Source organism: Aythya fuligula, chromosome 18 (genome assembly GCF_009819795.1).
Source record: "Aythya fuligula isolate bAytFul2 chromosome 18, bAytFul2.pri, whole genome shotgun sequence".
NCBI classification, from domain to species: Eukaryota; Metazoa; Chordata; class Aves; order Anseriformes; family Anatidae; genus Aythya; species Aythya fuligula.
In genome coordinates, this window is record NC_045576.1 from 11,892,220 (window position 1) to 11,904,499 (window position 12,280).

Genomic DNA, 12,280 nt, shown 5'->3' on the forward strand with positions numbered 1-12,280 from the left:
GGAGCCAGCCCCGCAGCTGTGCTGCTCCAGCAAGGTCCACACAAGTGAATCAGCACCAGGGGAAGGTGGGATTACGTTGGTGGAAGGTGCCAGCATCCTCCGTCTCCCTCTGTAATTACTACACATGTGTAGGCAGCTGCCTGTAGTGGCAGCATCGGCAAGGGGGCGGCTGACAGCTCCTCCACCATCTCATTAGCACAGTCACTCCGAGGGTGAACACTGGTTCTGGAACATAATTACAATGGGCTTCCCAAGCAGAACGCCTCAGGAAAGCCTGCGCTGGGGGAGAAGGGTGCCGGGCACGGGGAGCGACTGCGAGAGATGCTCCAGGCACCGCAGGGGAAGCGGCGCGGCCCCATGGCCCCAGTGGGGTTGGAAGCTGGGGAGAGGATGGCAGCAGCTGGAAGGGAGGCACGGAGCTGCTGCCACCCCCACCCTGCGCCCTGGTTTGGGGGAGGCAGCACTCAGCCCCTGCCTCAGCCCCTTCCTCTGGCTCGGCTCCTCCTGGCCCCATTTTTGCCCCAAGTGCAGCTCAGGCTCCAGCAAAGGCCAGAAAAGCACAGGACAAAAACCACTTTGGCAACAGGGATGCAAAGCACTGGGGGCTGGTTTTGGACTGGGAGATTCCCAAGCTTCCAGAGCTCCAGGAGCTCGCAGCCATCGCTGCCCCGAGCCACCAGCCCTGGCACTGCGCTCCACGGGGCTGCACGAGTCCTCCAAGAAAGAGGCAAACGCCTGCTTCCTGCACGTACCCCATGCAACACCTCCGGAAGCCAAGAAAAGCACCATCATCTTCAGAGAAAAGGCACCTCATTGACTGAGGAAAATGCAAATACAGTCATCACTGTCTTCCTTCAGTCACCAGGGCTGAGAAGCTGGATGTCGCTGGGGAAAGCCACAAGATTTGCCTCCAGCTTCAAGCTCTCACCCTCTGCACCCCGGCTGCTCCCTCAAACAGATTCAGGTGCGACCTGACTGCAGCCTGTCACCTTCACGCTCCCTTTGCTTGCTTTTGGGACCCAGTGTGCTGGGACAACCCCACACCACCTTCAGCCAGGTCAGGTTTGGACACCGGCAGCGCAGCCGCTCGCTGCGAGCTCCTCACCAAGTTCCCAGCCCCGCGGCTCACACAGCGCAGGAGCGATGGAACCGAGGGTCAGAGGCAAGCAAAGAGCACGACCAACGTCCACCCCTGGGTTCTCAGGGGACCAGCACTCTTAAGTGCAGTTGTTCTTAGGGCAGAACTTCTCAGCACTCCCCTCCAACCATGACAAACACCAAGGTGGGTTTGAAGCCGCCCGAGAGCCACCCTGCGCGCTCGCTGCGCACAGAGTCCTGGAGAAATTGTTACCTGCTGCACCAAGCTGCCATCACCGCAGCTCACCCAGGACAACACCCCTCAAACAACACCTGAGTCACCACCTGAAACCCTCTGAGCAGTTGCCCCTGGAGCCTGAGCACACCATGGGTGTGCAAAGCACCCTGCAAAGCACCGTGTGGTTCTCGCCCTGCTCCAGCACCTCCCGCCCAGCCCCGCTGATAAGAGCGCAGGAGAGGGGAGATTTTGGGTGCTTGGGGCCATTAAATCAGCACCCCAGGGTGATGGACTCAGCCTATGTGACAACAGCCCAGGGACTGAGGGACCAGCAGCATTTAAAGGGTGAAATGGAGTCCCACGGATACCCAAATCCCATGTGCTGCTTGATGCCCGTGCACAACGCTCCAGCCGCAGCCCTGCCCTACACCAGCAGCCAAACAGCTCGGGTGCCACGAGCACTGCTCGAGCAGCTGCTGTGCCTGAGGTGCCAACAGGAGACTTTGGAACTTTCCTGCCTCGGTGGTTTTCACGCTAAATTTTTCTGTCGGTGTTTTTTTTCCCCTGAATGCTCCCAAGTAACTCAGTCTGACCACTCAAGACACAGGGAACCACGCAAGCCTCCCGGTTTAATGAATGACACCCCCCACGCACGCCAGGACAGAAAGGTTCCCCTGGGCTCAGCACAGCACCCAGCGGAGCAGAAAGCTCTCCCTTCACGAGGGGAGACCAAAGCGCACGAAACATTTCCTTTTTCTCATACCACTGAGAAAGACGGGGGGAAAAAAAAGGGGCAAATCGGGCAATGTGGAGATCCAGCAGCTCCAGGACACGAACTGCTCGCAGGTGCCCGAGGAGAGGCAGGGACCTCGCCCGTGCCGACCCGAGGTGACCCGAGACAGGGGGGTTAGGACGGGCCCCCCCCCCGGGTTGGGGGCCGCTCCCTTTCCCCCCCGGCCCCGCTCCAATCTCGGCGCGCCCCGGGGCTGCGGAGGGACCGGGGGCGGCTCGGGCAGCGGCGCCCCCTCGGCGGGGCTCGGAGCGCTCCGTGCAGGCTCCGGGGGGGGGAGCGGGGGCGGCTCGGTCCCCCAGCCCCCCGGCGGCGGCAGCACATCCTCCTCTTTCCTCCTCCTCCTCCTCCTCCTCTTCATCCACCTCCTCTCCTCCTACTCCAGCCGCCCCCGCAGCAGCCCCCGCGCCCGGCGGAGGAGGGGAGGAAAACGGGGAAGGGAAAAATAAGAAGAAGGGGGGGAAAAAAAAAACAAAAAAACAAAAACCTGTTGCCGGGCTCACCTTGTAGACATTCTCGGTGAGGCGGTGCACCTCCTCGGAGCGGGCCATGCCGGGCGGGCCGGGCAGCACCATGGGCAGGCGGTGCGGAGCGGTGCGGAGCGGGGCCGGGCGGTGCGGGGCACAGCGGAGAGCAGCGCAGCGCAGCGGGGCCGCCGCTTTTATCAGCTCCCGGCCGCCGCCCGCACCGCCCCGCACCGCCCCGGCCCGCCCGCAGGGAGGAGCTGAGCCCAGCCGAGCCGAGCCGAGCCGGGCAGGGCGCAGGGTGCGGGGTGCTGGGCGCTGTGGGGTCGGGGGCGGCCGGGGGTGGGCCATGGTGGCCCACCGCGCTCCTGTCCTACACCCCGTTCCCATCCCGTACCTCGTTCCCATCCTGTACCCCATTCCCATGCCGTACCCCATTCCCATCCCATACCCTGTTCCCATCCCATACCCTGTTCCCATCTTGTACCCCATTCCCATCCCATTCCCCAGTCCCACTCTGTACCCCATTCCCATCCCGTACCCATCCCATCCTATTCCCTATTCCTATCCCATACCCCATTCCCTATTTCCATCCCATTCCCCATTCCCTATTCCCATCCCGTAACCCCATTCCCCATTCCCATCCTGCACCCCATTCCCCATTCCCATCCCATTCCCTATTCCCATCCCATTCCCCATTCCCATCCCATACTCAATTCCCATCCCACACCCCATTCCCTATTCCCATTCCCCATCCACACCCTCCACTGCACCCCATAACCTATCCTACAGCCCCCACTCTTCCCCATCCCACACCCCGTGACGCTCCATCCCGTACCCATCCTATACCTCGTGCCCCCGTAATACCCTGCACCGTGCCCCGCAGTCCCCGCTGTGCCGCACACCCTCACTGCCCCCCGTGCTGACCCCATTCCCCCTGCCCACCCGGTGCTGGCCGGGTGAGGAGCAGCCGGTGGCTGCACGGAGTTGCTGTTAGAAGGGGAAAGATGTCAGAAACCATCCAGAAAGGACAGGAGGGTGCCACGGGTGGGCACGGCCACGGGGCCCTCAGTGTCTGTGCGCAGCCAGGAGCAGGGCTCGGCCTGGAGAGGGGAGGCAGCCCCTGCCTGCTGCCCCCCAGGCTCTCCCTTCCTCACCCCACCCAGCACTGGGATGCTCCGGGCGTCCCCTCAGCCCTCCCGGCCATCGAGCTGTCCCACTGCTGTCCCTCGGATTGATGGCAGTGCCTTTTGTGTGGGTCCCAAGGGATGCAAGCAGTGTGTGCCTCCAGGGCCAGCACCAAACCATCCTCATCCTCATCCTCATGGCCATCCTCATCCTCATGGCCGTCCCCACCACGCAGCCATCCCCTGCTGCTCCCTGTGGTGCTGTCCACGCTTGAACCAGAGCATCAAGGGGCTTGTCCCTGTCCCTGTCCCTGTCCCTGTCCCTGTCCCTGTCCCTGTCCCTTTGTGCCCGTGGCCACACCAGCAAGGAGCATCTGGTGTCTGGAGGTGCCAGGGTGCAAAGCACCATCACAGGCAGCCTCTCTTGGCCCTCAGAGCAAGCGTTTCCCTCCTTCCCCTCCTGCCCCTCGGCCACGGGGTGCAGTGAGGTAGTTCAGCAGCCTCGCCTGCCTTTCTGTCATCTCCATCGATTCCAAGCAGCAGCCTCAGGAGCAGCCCCAGCCAGTCCAGACCTCGGCCCCAAAGCTCTGCTCCTGCCCCCCCGCTGCCTCCCCTCCACCTCCCGCAGGCGAGGAGCCGGGGGGCACCCAGGGGTGCTGCTCAGCCCGGGCACACCTGGCTCCCAGTTTGGCCTCTCAGAGGTTTCCCACACCAGAGGACAGAGAAGAATTTATGGCTGTGTGCAGGCTTTTCTCGTTTTCTGGTGTGGCCGGTTAACCCTTTGCTGCTAGGGCTGGGGGACAGAAGGGGGGGGGACATCCCCTTGAGTGGGACATCGCCTTGGAGGGGACATCACCATGGGTGGGACATCCCCACGGGTGGCAGGCCCTGGGCTGCCCATACTCTGCTCCTGCCCGAGGTTTGGGGCTGCTCCCGTGGCCAAGGCGCCGCTGGCTTTTTGCTGCTGGAGAGGGATTTCAGAGCAAGCGGCCGGGAGGAGAGTGCCTCCATACGCGTCTCCATCACCTTATTTTTAGTTGCGTTATGTAAGTTCTTCGCTACGTCACGAATGTGGGGGGTTCTTGCATCTAATTCCAGTGTGACAGCCCAGCAATTCAAACAAGCTGTTCTTCTGGTGGAGAAGATAAAAGGATTTGTAATTTCTCGTAATAAAAGAGGCCTTTTGGGACGACCCTCAGAGAATCTCGCTCATCTAGGCCTGCTCCCAGCCTCCGAACTGCTCTCCTTTCTTCCTGTCTTCTGCTTCTCTTTATCTCTATCCCCAGGAAATCTGAGTACTGAAAGCCTTTCTGCCTCGCACCCCCTCGCCCCCAAAGCAAATCCTCATCTGTAAGCACCCGCTGGTTTCTCAGGCGTACATTAAGGAAAGGATTTACCAAATTCCTTTTACCCCTGGCTTTTCCCATGTCCAAACATGCTGCCGGGCACCCAGTCGGTGCCTCTGGCCGTGTTTCTGCCGATCCCACCACGGGGCCGCCTGCCCTCAGCGCCCTGGGAATTCGTGGCAGGAAAAACCTGCCTGCGCCTCGTGCCCTACCATTTGCTTTGCTTTCTCCTTTTTTTTTTTTTTTTTTTTTTTTTTTTCTGTTAGCTGTCTTTTTGTTACCGTGATTCACTCCCCGGGGAGCAGCGGCAGCTGGAGCGTGCCCAGGGTAACCATGGTGTTGGAGTCCCTGGGTTTGCTTACATCCAGGCAGCACCTCCAGCTGCTCCTCGCCCGCTGCCTCGCCAGGCGGGGACCGAGCAGGGGCCAGGCTGGAGGAGCAGGACCCCAGGCAGGGACCTCACCCCCACGCCAGACCTCTGCCACCAGCGGGGTTCCCGTGCCCCAGAGGTCAGACCCAAGCCCCGGCCGTGGAGCCAGCCCTCCCCGTTGCCAAACCCCCTTTGCGCCCGGTCTCTCCCCAGGGTGACGGCGCATCCACGCACGCGGCACCGTCCACCTCCAGCCCCGGGTGGAGCGAAGTTGCTGTGGCAACACCAACTTATGTAATCCACCCAGTTCGACTGCAGGTGTGTGGAGGAAATGGTGCTATTTTAGAAGTTTCATTAGGCTCCTTCCTAATTATCAGCATGGCGTCACGCCAGCGCGCCCAGCCGGGTCACGCTCCCCGGCACCTGGGGCGAGCACCAAGTTGGGGTGTTGGTGGCCAAAGGCAGGGGCTCGGTGGCACAGCCGGGGTCCGACAGCACTCAGCAGGGCTGGGGAGGGTTCCTCTCATGCACCATGCACTTAGCCCATGGAAACTTGCTGCCTTGGGGCCCTGTTACGGCCGGCACCCCCTGGATTCGTGGCGAGGTGGAGACGCGCACGCCCGTCTGTGCAACCCGGCGTCCCTCTGGGGAGGTGGCTGCGGGGCCACATCGCTGCTCGGGGAGGGGACGGTGAGGCTGCGAGGTGTTGGTGGAGCTCCTGCATCCTCGTGGCCTCAGGAAAGCCTCCTGTCATACACGGGAGAAAAAAAAACCTGAAGGCAGGTGATGATCCCTCGCACCTCTGGCCATGACGTGGCCCCAGCCGCTACCAAGAGGACGCCCGGCTCTCACCGCCCGGCTCCGCAGCCCTGGTGGTGTCTCTGCAGGGGCAGGAGAGGGGGCACGGAGGGAGGGGGCTGCTGGTGGCAGGGAGTGGGGCTCCCTTGGCTGGGTGAGGTGGCAGAAACCTTCTTTGTCACCAGCTTGCCTGGCTGGGACCGTGGGTGTGAGGGGCAGGGGCTGCCCTGCTCCCCCCACGTCACTCTGCCAGCAGCAGTGCCCTGCTCATGGCGTGCAGAAACAAAAGGAGCCAGAAGGAAAAATCTCCTTCTCTACCCCTCTGCGCAGTGTGGCACAAGGCAGCAGCGTACCTGCAAGTGTCAACTTGTTAACGAGATTAACAGGAAATTTCCGGACTTTTTGTCTGGCGCAGATGGCTTCCCCATCACAGCCCCGCTGCCGCCGCGCGTGTTCTGCTGTGGGTCCTCTCCACGCTCTGCCAGGAGTTATTTGTTTCCAAAGCAATTTTAATGTGATTTTCCTGCCATCTGACGTGGCACTTTGGGGAATCGGCCTAATGGGTCTGAGCAAAACCCAGCCGAGCCCCCGGCGCAGGATGTGCTGTTCCCTGGGCCGTCTCGTCCCGCTCAGCCTCTTTGGCTGGGTACCGCTGATCGATGCGTGGTTCCCGTCCGCTTGCGGCTGCAACCTGAGCCCTGACCTGTGCCATCGAGCTCCAGGCTGCTGCACTCCCTGCCTGCTGCCTTTCCCGTCCCCCTCCAGCAGCAGCAGCAGTGCAGGGGCTCCGTGGGGCTCTCCCCACCACCTGGGGCCGGTCGCTGCCCTCCGGCAGATGGAAACCTCCCTGGGGCCTTGCACAAGTGCACAGCAGCGCTGATGGCATCGGGATGCTGGCAGGGTGGCTGTGATGCCTCACAGTTGCCCTCGGTGCCCAGCTGGGTGCCCCCTGGTCCCACCACGGCAGCAGGACCCCCGTGTCCTTCCCGGCTGCGTCCCTCCCCTGTGCCACCGCCGGCGCGCTGCACACGCAAGATTTTGGGGTTCGGTTTTGGAGAGCTGGGGCTGAAAAGTTTCCATGAAATTGGAGATTCCCTGTGTGTGTCAGCAACTGTCAGCCAGTTAAACCCCCCAAAGCACAAATCAAGTAAAGCCATTTATGGAGGATTAGCAAAGGATGAACAATTCGGGCTCTTATTTTATTAGGTGGAAGCTGTGGCACTGAAATCCAGCAGAGAGGCTGAAACACTGGTGACAGCACTTTCGAGCCCTCATCTAGCTCTTTGCTGAGCAGGACTCCATCCGTGCCACCAAGTAGGTCGCTGGTACTTCACAGGAGAAGAGAGCAAGGCACAGTGAGTGCCACAAGTCACCCCACGTTAGCCTGAAGGGCAGGGGCAGGCAGAAGTGGGGCACGGAGCTGGGCCGGTGGGGCGCTGGGGGAGCAGCTCCCAGCCCGGCCGTCTGCTCCCGGGGCACGGGGCTGGGCTGGGCACCACTGCCAGGATCGGTGCCTGTCCCCAGGGTCACTGATGGCAAATAAAAGTGGTGGCCCAGGATGCGGGCATGGGCTGGGGATGTGCTGGCAGAGGGCTGTTGTGGCACCGGTGCCGTGGTGCGGTGCCGGCGCGGGGCCACATGTGCCGGGCTGGCAGCAGGATTCGGGGGAGCCTGCGTGGAGGAGCTGCTCCCGTGGGGCCGGGGGAGAGCAAGCGCAGGGAGGAGCCGGAGTGACGGAAGAAAGCAGGGAGTGGGTGGGAGAACAAAGCTCTGCGGAGAAGGAGAGCGCCGTGGTGGGGCCTGGGAGGGCGGCGGGGATGGAGGCACCGGGTGGGATGGGGGAGGCAGGACAGGGCATGGGGGGACCTGGGCTGGTAACAGTGCAGGGCCAGTGGCAGATCCCAGCAGGTTGCCTGCCGAGGCTGAGAGGTGGATGGATCAAAGCCCCACAGCAGCCCCAAGACCTGCTAAGAGGGGCTGGGGGGCGGCAGGAGGGGATGCAGGGGGCTGGGGGCACCGCCAGGCTGCTGAGCCGGGCGCAGCCCCGCGCGCTCCTGGCTTGCCCCAGCGCCTGGTTTCGGCAGTGAGTAATGCTGAATTACAGCTCGCTAAGGAGATCTCTGGGGATACTTCTGAATAGCAGGCATAGTTTGTGCGATTTGCATAATTGGCACGATGGGATTTCGCATCACGTTGCTGCACCGGGCAGTGCGTCCCCTGGCGCCTCGGCCGGGGTCACCGGTCACCACGCGCTGCGGAGCCCTCTGGGGCCGGGGCTGCTCTCCCAGACCCGTCAGTGCCAGGAGCCTTCTCGCTTCCCGACCTGGTGGCACAGGCACATCCCTGGGACTGGTCTCCACTTGTTCCCTCCCATGCAAACTGTGCCCGTGCGGGCCGTGACTCAGCGCAGCCCTGGGTGCAGCCCGCACCAGCCCTAGCCCCAGAGGTCGCTCCCTGGTGCCGCGGGTGGAGGTGTCCGGGTGGCAGCTGTCAGATGGGGACAAGAAATGACTTGGTCCTGACGGCTGTACAAAGGCACGGTGTGTGCCCGCAGCTTCACCCGCCACCCGAGGACCTGAGGAACCGCATTCCTCCGCAGAGCAGGGAAGGAGCAGGAGGGTGACCCGGGGCCAGCCGCCACCTCCCGGTGCTCCTCCCAAACCTGAAACCAGCCTGGAAGTGGGCCTGGCGACCCCAGAGGGTGAAATCCCGACTCTCTGCCATCAGAGCCGTCACTGCGGCAGCGTTTTGGCCGCTGCCAAGCACCGCCGTGCCCTGAGAGGCGCCGGGTGGCGCTCAGCGCTCGCAGAGGTCACATTCCTGCAGTGGGGCGCGCAGCTCGCTAACAAACCTGCTTTGTCCCCACCACTGCTCCAATTAGGAAATCGCGCTGATTTTCTTCCCACAGTCGAACTATCAAACCCCAGGCTTGTTCTCTGCCAACGGCTCCATCTTCCAGGATGTGCGTTAGCAGCGGGGGGGGAGCACAGAGCCGTGGCCGGGGGGCTCGGGGCACTGCTGGGGGTCACCCCCTGCCCCAGGGACACAGCCCCGGGGCCGTGCAGAGCCCCGGCCGCCTCCCCGTGCCCACCGATGCCAACAAGCAGCCAGAGCAGAGGCAGGAGCAAGGCCCACGGAGCAGCGGCCGCTCAAGTTTTCACCTCGCCGTGGTTTCCAGGGGTGCTTTTGGGAAATGTTTGCCTTATGGGGTCCGCAGCCCCAGCCGGCAGCGCTCCGGCCGTGTTGGCATAGAAACTGCCGCGGCTCCGCCGGCGTCGCTGCGGCTGCATGGAGAGGAAGGGCGGCTGCGAGCCGGGGAGAGGCTGCCAGGCCGTGAGGAGCCAGGGATGTTGCTGGCTCATGCGTGGGATCGGGGTCTTGCTTGGCCACCCGTCCCATTAAACACCGCGGGGATGGGATCAGGCACCCCTTGGTGCCACGGAAACACCCGGGGACTCCGGCAGCAGCTCCAGGAGGAGAGACAAATCAGCTCCTCCTGTGAATACAAAGGGACTGGACTTCACCCTCACCCGTGCTGGGTCCGTGATGGGATGCTTGGGGTGACGCCAGCCCGGTGGCCTGAGCCCCCCCTTTGGGGTACCAGGGGCTGCGTGGGGCTGGCCGAGGAAGCGGCGCGGGGCCGCCTGCATCCTGTGGGGTTTAATTAGCAGCAGCAAGGCTGCCACAGCAACACGCTCCGAGGGAGGACAGCTCCATGGAGCTGCACATTTGGGCAGCCCCAGGCTCAGCCTGCACGGCCAGGGGACGGCTCCCACCCTGCTGCTGCAGCTGAGCGGGCACAGGGAGCGGTAATTAAACGCTGTGGAGCTGCACCCCCAGGGACGCAGCAGCTCCAGGCACCTCCTCGTGCTGGCAGGAGGTGCAGGGGCTGAGAAGTAGCGCGGGGCCCAGGTGGTTGGGGCAGGAGAGACCCAGAGATATCCCACGGCCTCAGTCCCCAAAAGAGACCCGCATCCAGGATAACAGGGAGGCAGCAAAGGGCCAGGCAGCTCCGCCAGCCCCAGCTTGGGCCCGATGAGAAGTTCCTTAAAAATTCCCAAACAGCCCAGCAGGACCCAGCCCAGCTTCCCTGCGACCCCCCAGGCAGGAGGGCTCTTCCCAAACATCCACCCCAATAATGCTGCTCCCCGTGAGCCCTTCCTGGTGCCCGTGCCTTCTCCAGGGAGCTCTGTGAGCGCTGTGCATGGCCTCGGGCCCCGTGCACCAGCCCTGGGGAGCCGCAGTGCCAAGCAGGGGGCAGGCACAGCCCCACGGCCCCACAGCAGCAGCTTTACCACCGCAGCAATAACCTGACGCCTGGTTTCTCTGAAACGCAGCTCCACCTCACCTAATTTTGCTCCCAGCCCGTGCCACATCTGCCAGGGCACCGCTGCTGTCGTTACCCAAGAGGAGCGCTGCGGGGACGGGCAGGCAGGCGGGATTGTTTTCCTCTTACACACGGAGCCTGGACGGAAAACTTCCTGCCCGAGTCTCTCCCAGGAGCAGGGAGCTGGGCAGGGAGGAAGGCAGCTCCTGCTCGCTGCAAACATTTACTTTGAAAACATGAGACTGGAAGAGGAATCGGTGAAACCATTAGAAACCGTTTATTGTTCCAGCACCGCGCGGGGGGCGCACGCCGCTCCTGGCTCTTCCTCCCCAGGAGGCTCAGCGCAATGTTTGCTCCAGGGAGGAGAAGGGGAAGCTGCTGGCGATCTGCTCCCAGTGATCTGCTCCCAGTTTTCCAGTCGGGAGGTCAGCGTTCGGCCCCTTTTTGGCACCCACCGAGGCAGGGGGCAGCCTGAACCCCTCCAGCACTGCCCCAACGCGGCTCCTGCAGGGCAGGGGGCACAGCGGGAGCAGCTCAGCACCCCAGCATCAGGGCACAGCATCAGCACAGCTTCCCCGGGGGGTGGTTTGCTCGTGCCTCCCTTGTCACCAGGATGTTCGTGGGGAAGAAAAGGAGCAGGCAGACCACGATGTGTGCCAGCCCCGTGGAACAGGGCTCACTCCGAGCGCCAGCAGCAAGAGCTGTGCCCCGGGAGAGGTCCCTTCGAGACCTTCGTGGGAGAGTCCAGCATTCACTCCTATGAGTCACAGATCAAACAGGGGGAAATTAAACAAGGAGACACCAGGCCGGCAAAGCAGCGAAGGAGGCTGGAAGCAAAACGTCCCACCAGAGAGCTGCAGAAGCCACCGCGCTGGTGGGGACGAGGCTCTCTCTGGTGGAAAAAGCGGGCACTGCAACCCACCCCGGGTGGTGGCAGAGCAACAGGAGCCTTGCCTGCAGAAAAACCAGCACAGGAGTGTAAACCAGACACAGCTCTGCCCTATTTGAGCTTCAGCTCTGAAAGCTGAGAGGCAGGTGGCTGTACGAGGCTGTTCCAAACGCTGGCTGGGGTGACCGGCACAGGCACAGGGAGCGTTTGGAGCCCCCTCTGCCAATTTCAGGGAAAGTTTTGATTTTTGTTGCACTGCTCTGTAAACACCCGCAGCTTGTGGGGCAGCAGCTTTGTTACACAACATTAATTAAGAAAGACTGAAAATAGGGCAACTGCCAAGCACACGCTGCCTCTGCTCCAGGGATTGCGCCCCACACCCTGCCCCGGGCAGGGGGCCGTGGATACCCCTCCAGTCCTTGGAACAGCACAAACGGAGACAAAACAGAGAGCATGACTTAAACACAACAGAACAGCGACAAGCAAACAAAAATCCAACACCCCCAGCTGCTGCTGCCTCCACTGCAGGCTGTAGGGCAGCAGTCTCTGGGATTAGTCAGCGTCGTCTAGCACCAGGTCACGGAGCCCCTCGGGCAGACACCCAACGTCTCAGAGGGCCCTCAGGGTCCTGCTGCTGTCACAGGGACAGGGATTAAGGGTTGTGGCTTCCAGACTGTAATAAATAAAGATCTGCAGTGTCCTGAAGAGCATCTGCAAGCTGGCAAGTACGCTTGCTTCCAAGAACAGCTAAATCTGCCCACCACCTGGCTGGCCAGGCAGCTCTCCAAGCAGCTCAGCAGCCACGCCAGCCCCGGCTACACCACGCCGAGCACTGGACCATCCTCCACGGCCAG

The 12,280-nt window shown here is 62.6% G+C and overlaps 1 protein-coding gene across 5 annotated transcripts in view; it reads right to left on the minus strand.

The window, feature by feature from the left end:
* BAIAP2 (BAR/IMD domain containing adaptor protein 2) overlaps positions 1–2,712 on the minus strand; it is a 42,266-nt gene extending 39,554 nt beyond the window's left edge. For all 5 annotated transcript variants that reach the window (XM_032199830.1, XM_032199827.1, XM_032199829.1 and 2 more), the window contains exon 1: positions 2,609–2,712. In XM_032199830.1, coding sequence (XP_032055721.1) covers positions 2,609–2,680 — 72 coding nt within the window. In that variant the 5' untranslated portion in view covers positions 2,681–2,712. The remainder of the gene's footprint in view (positions 1–2,608) is intronic.
* Positions 2,713–12,280: the final 9,568 nt, after the last annotated feature.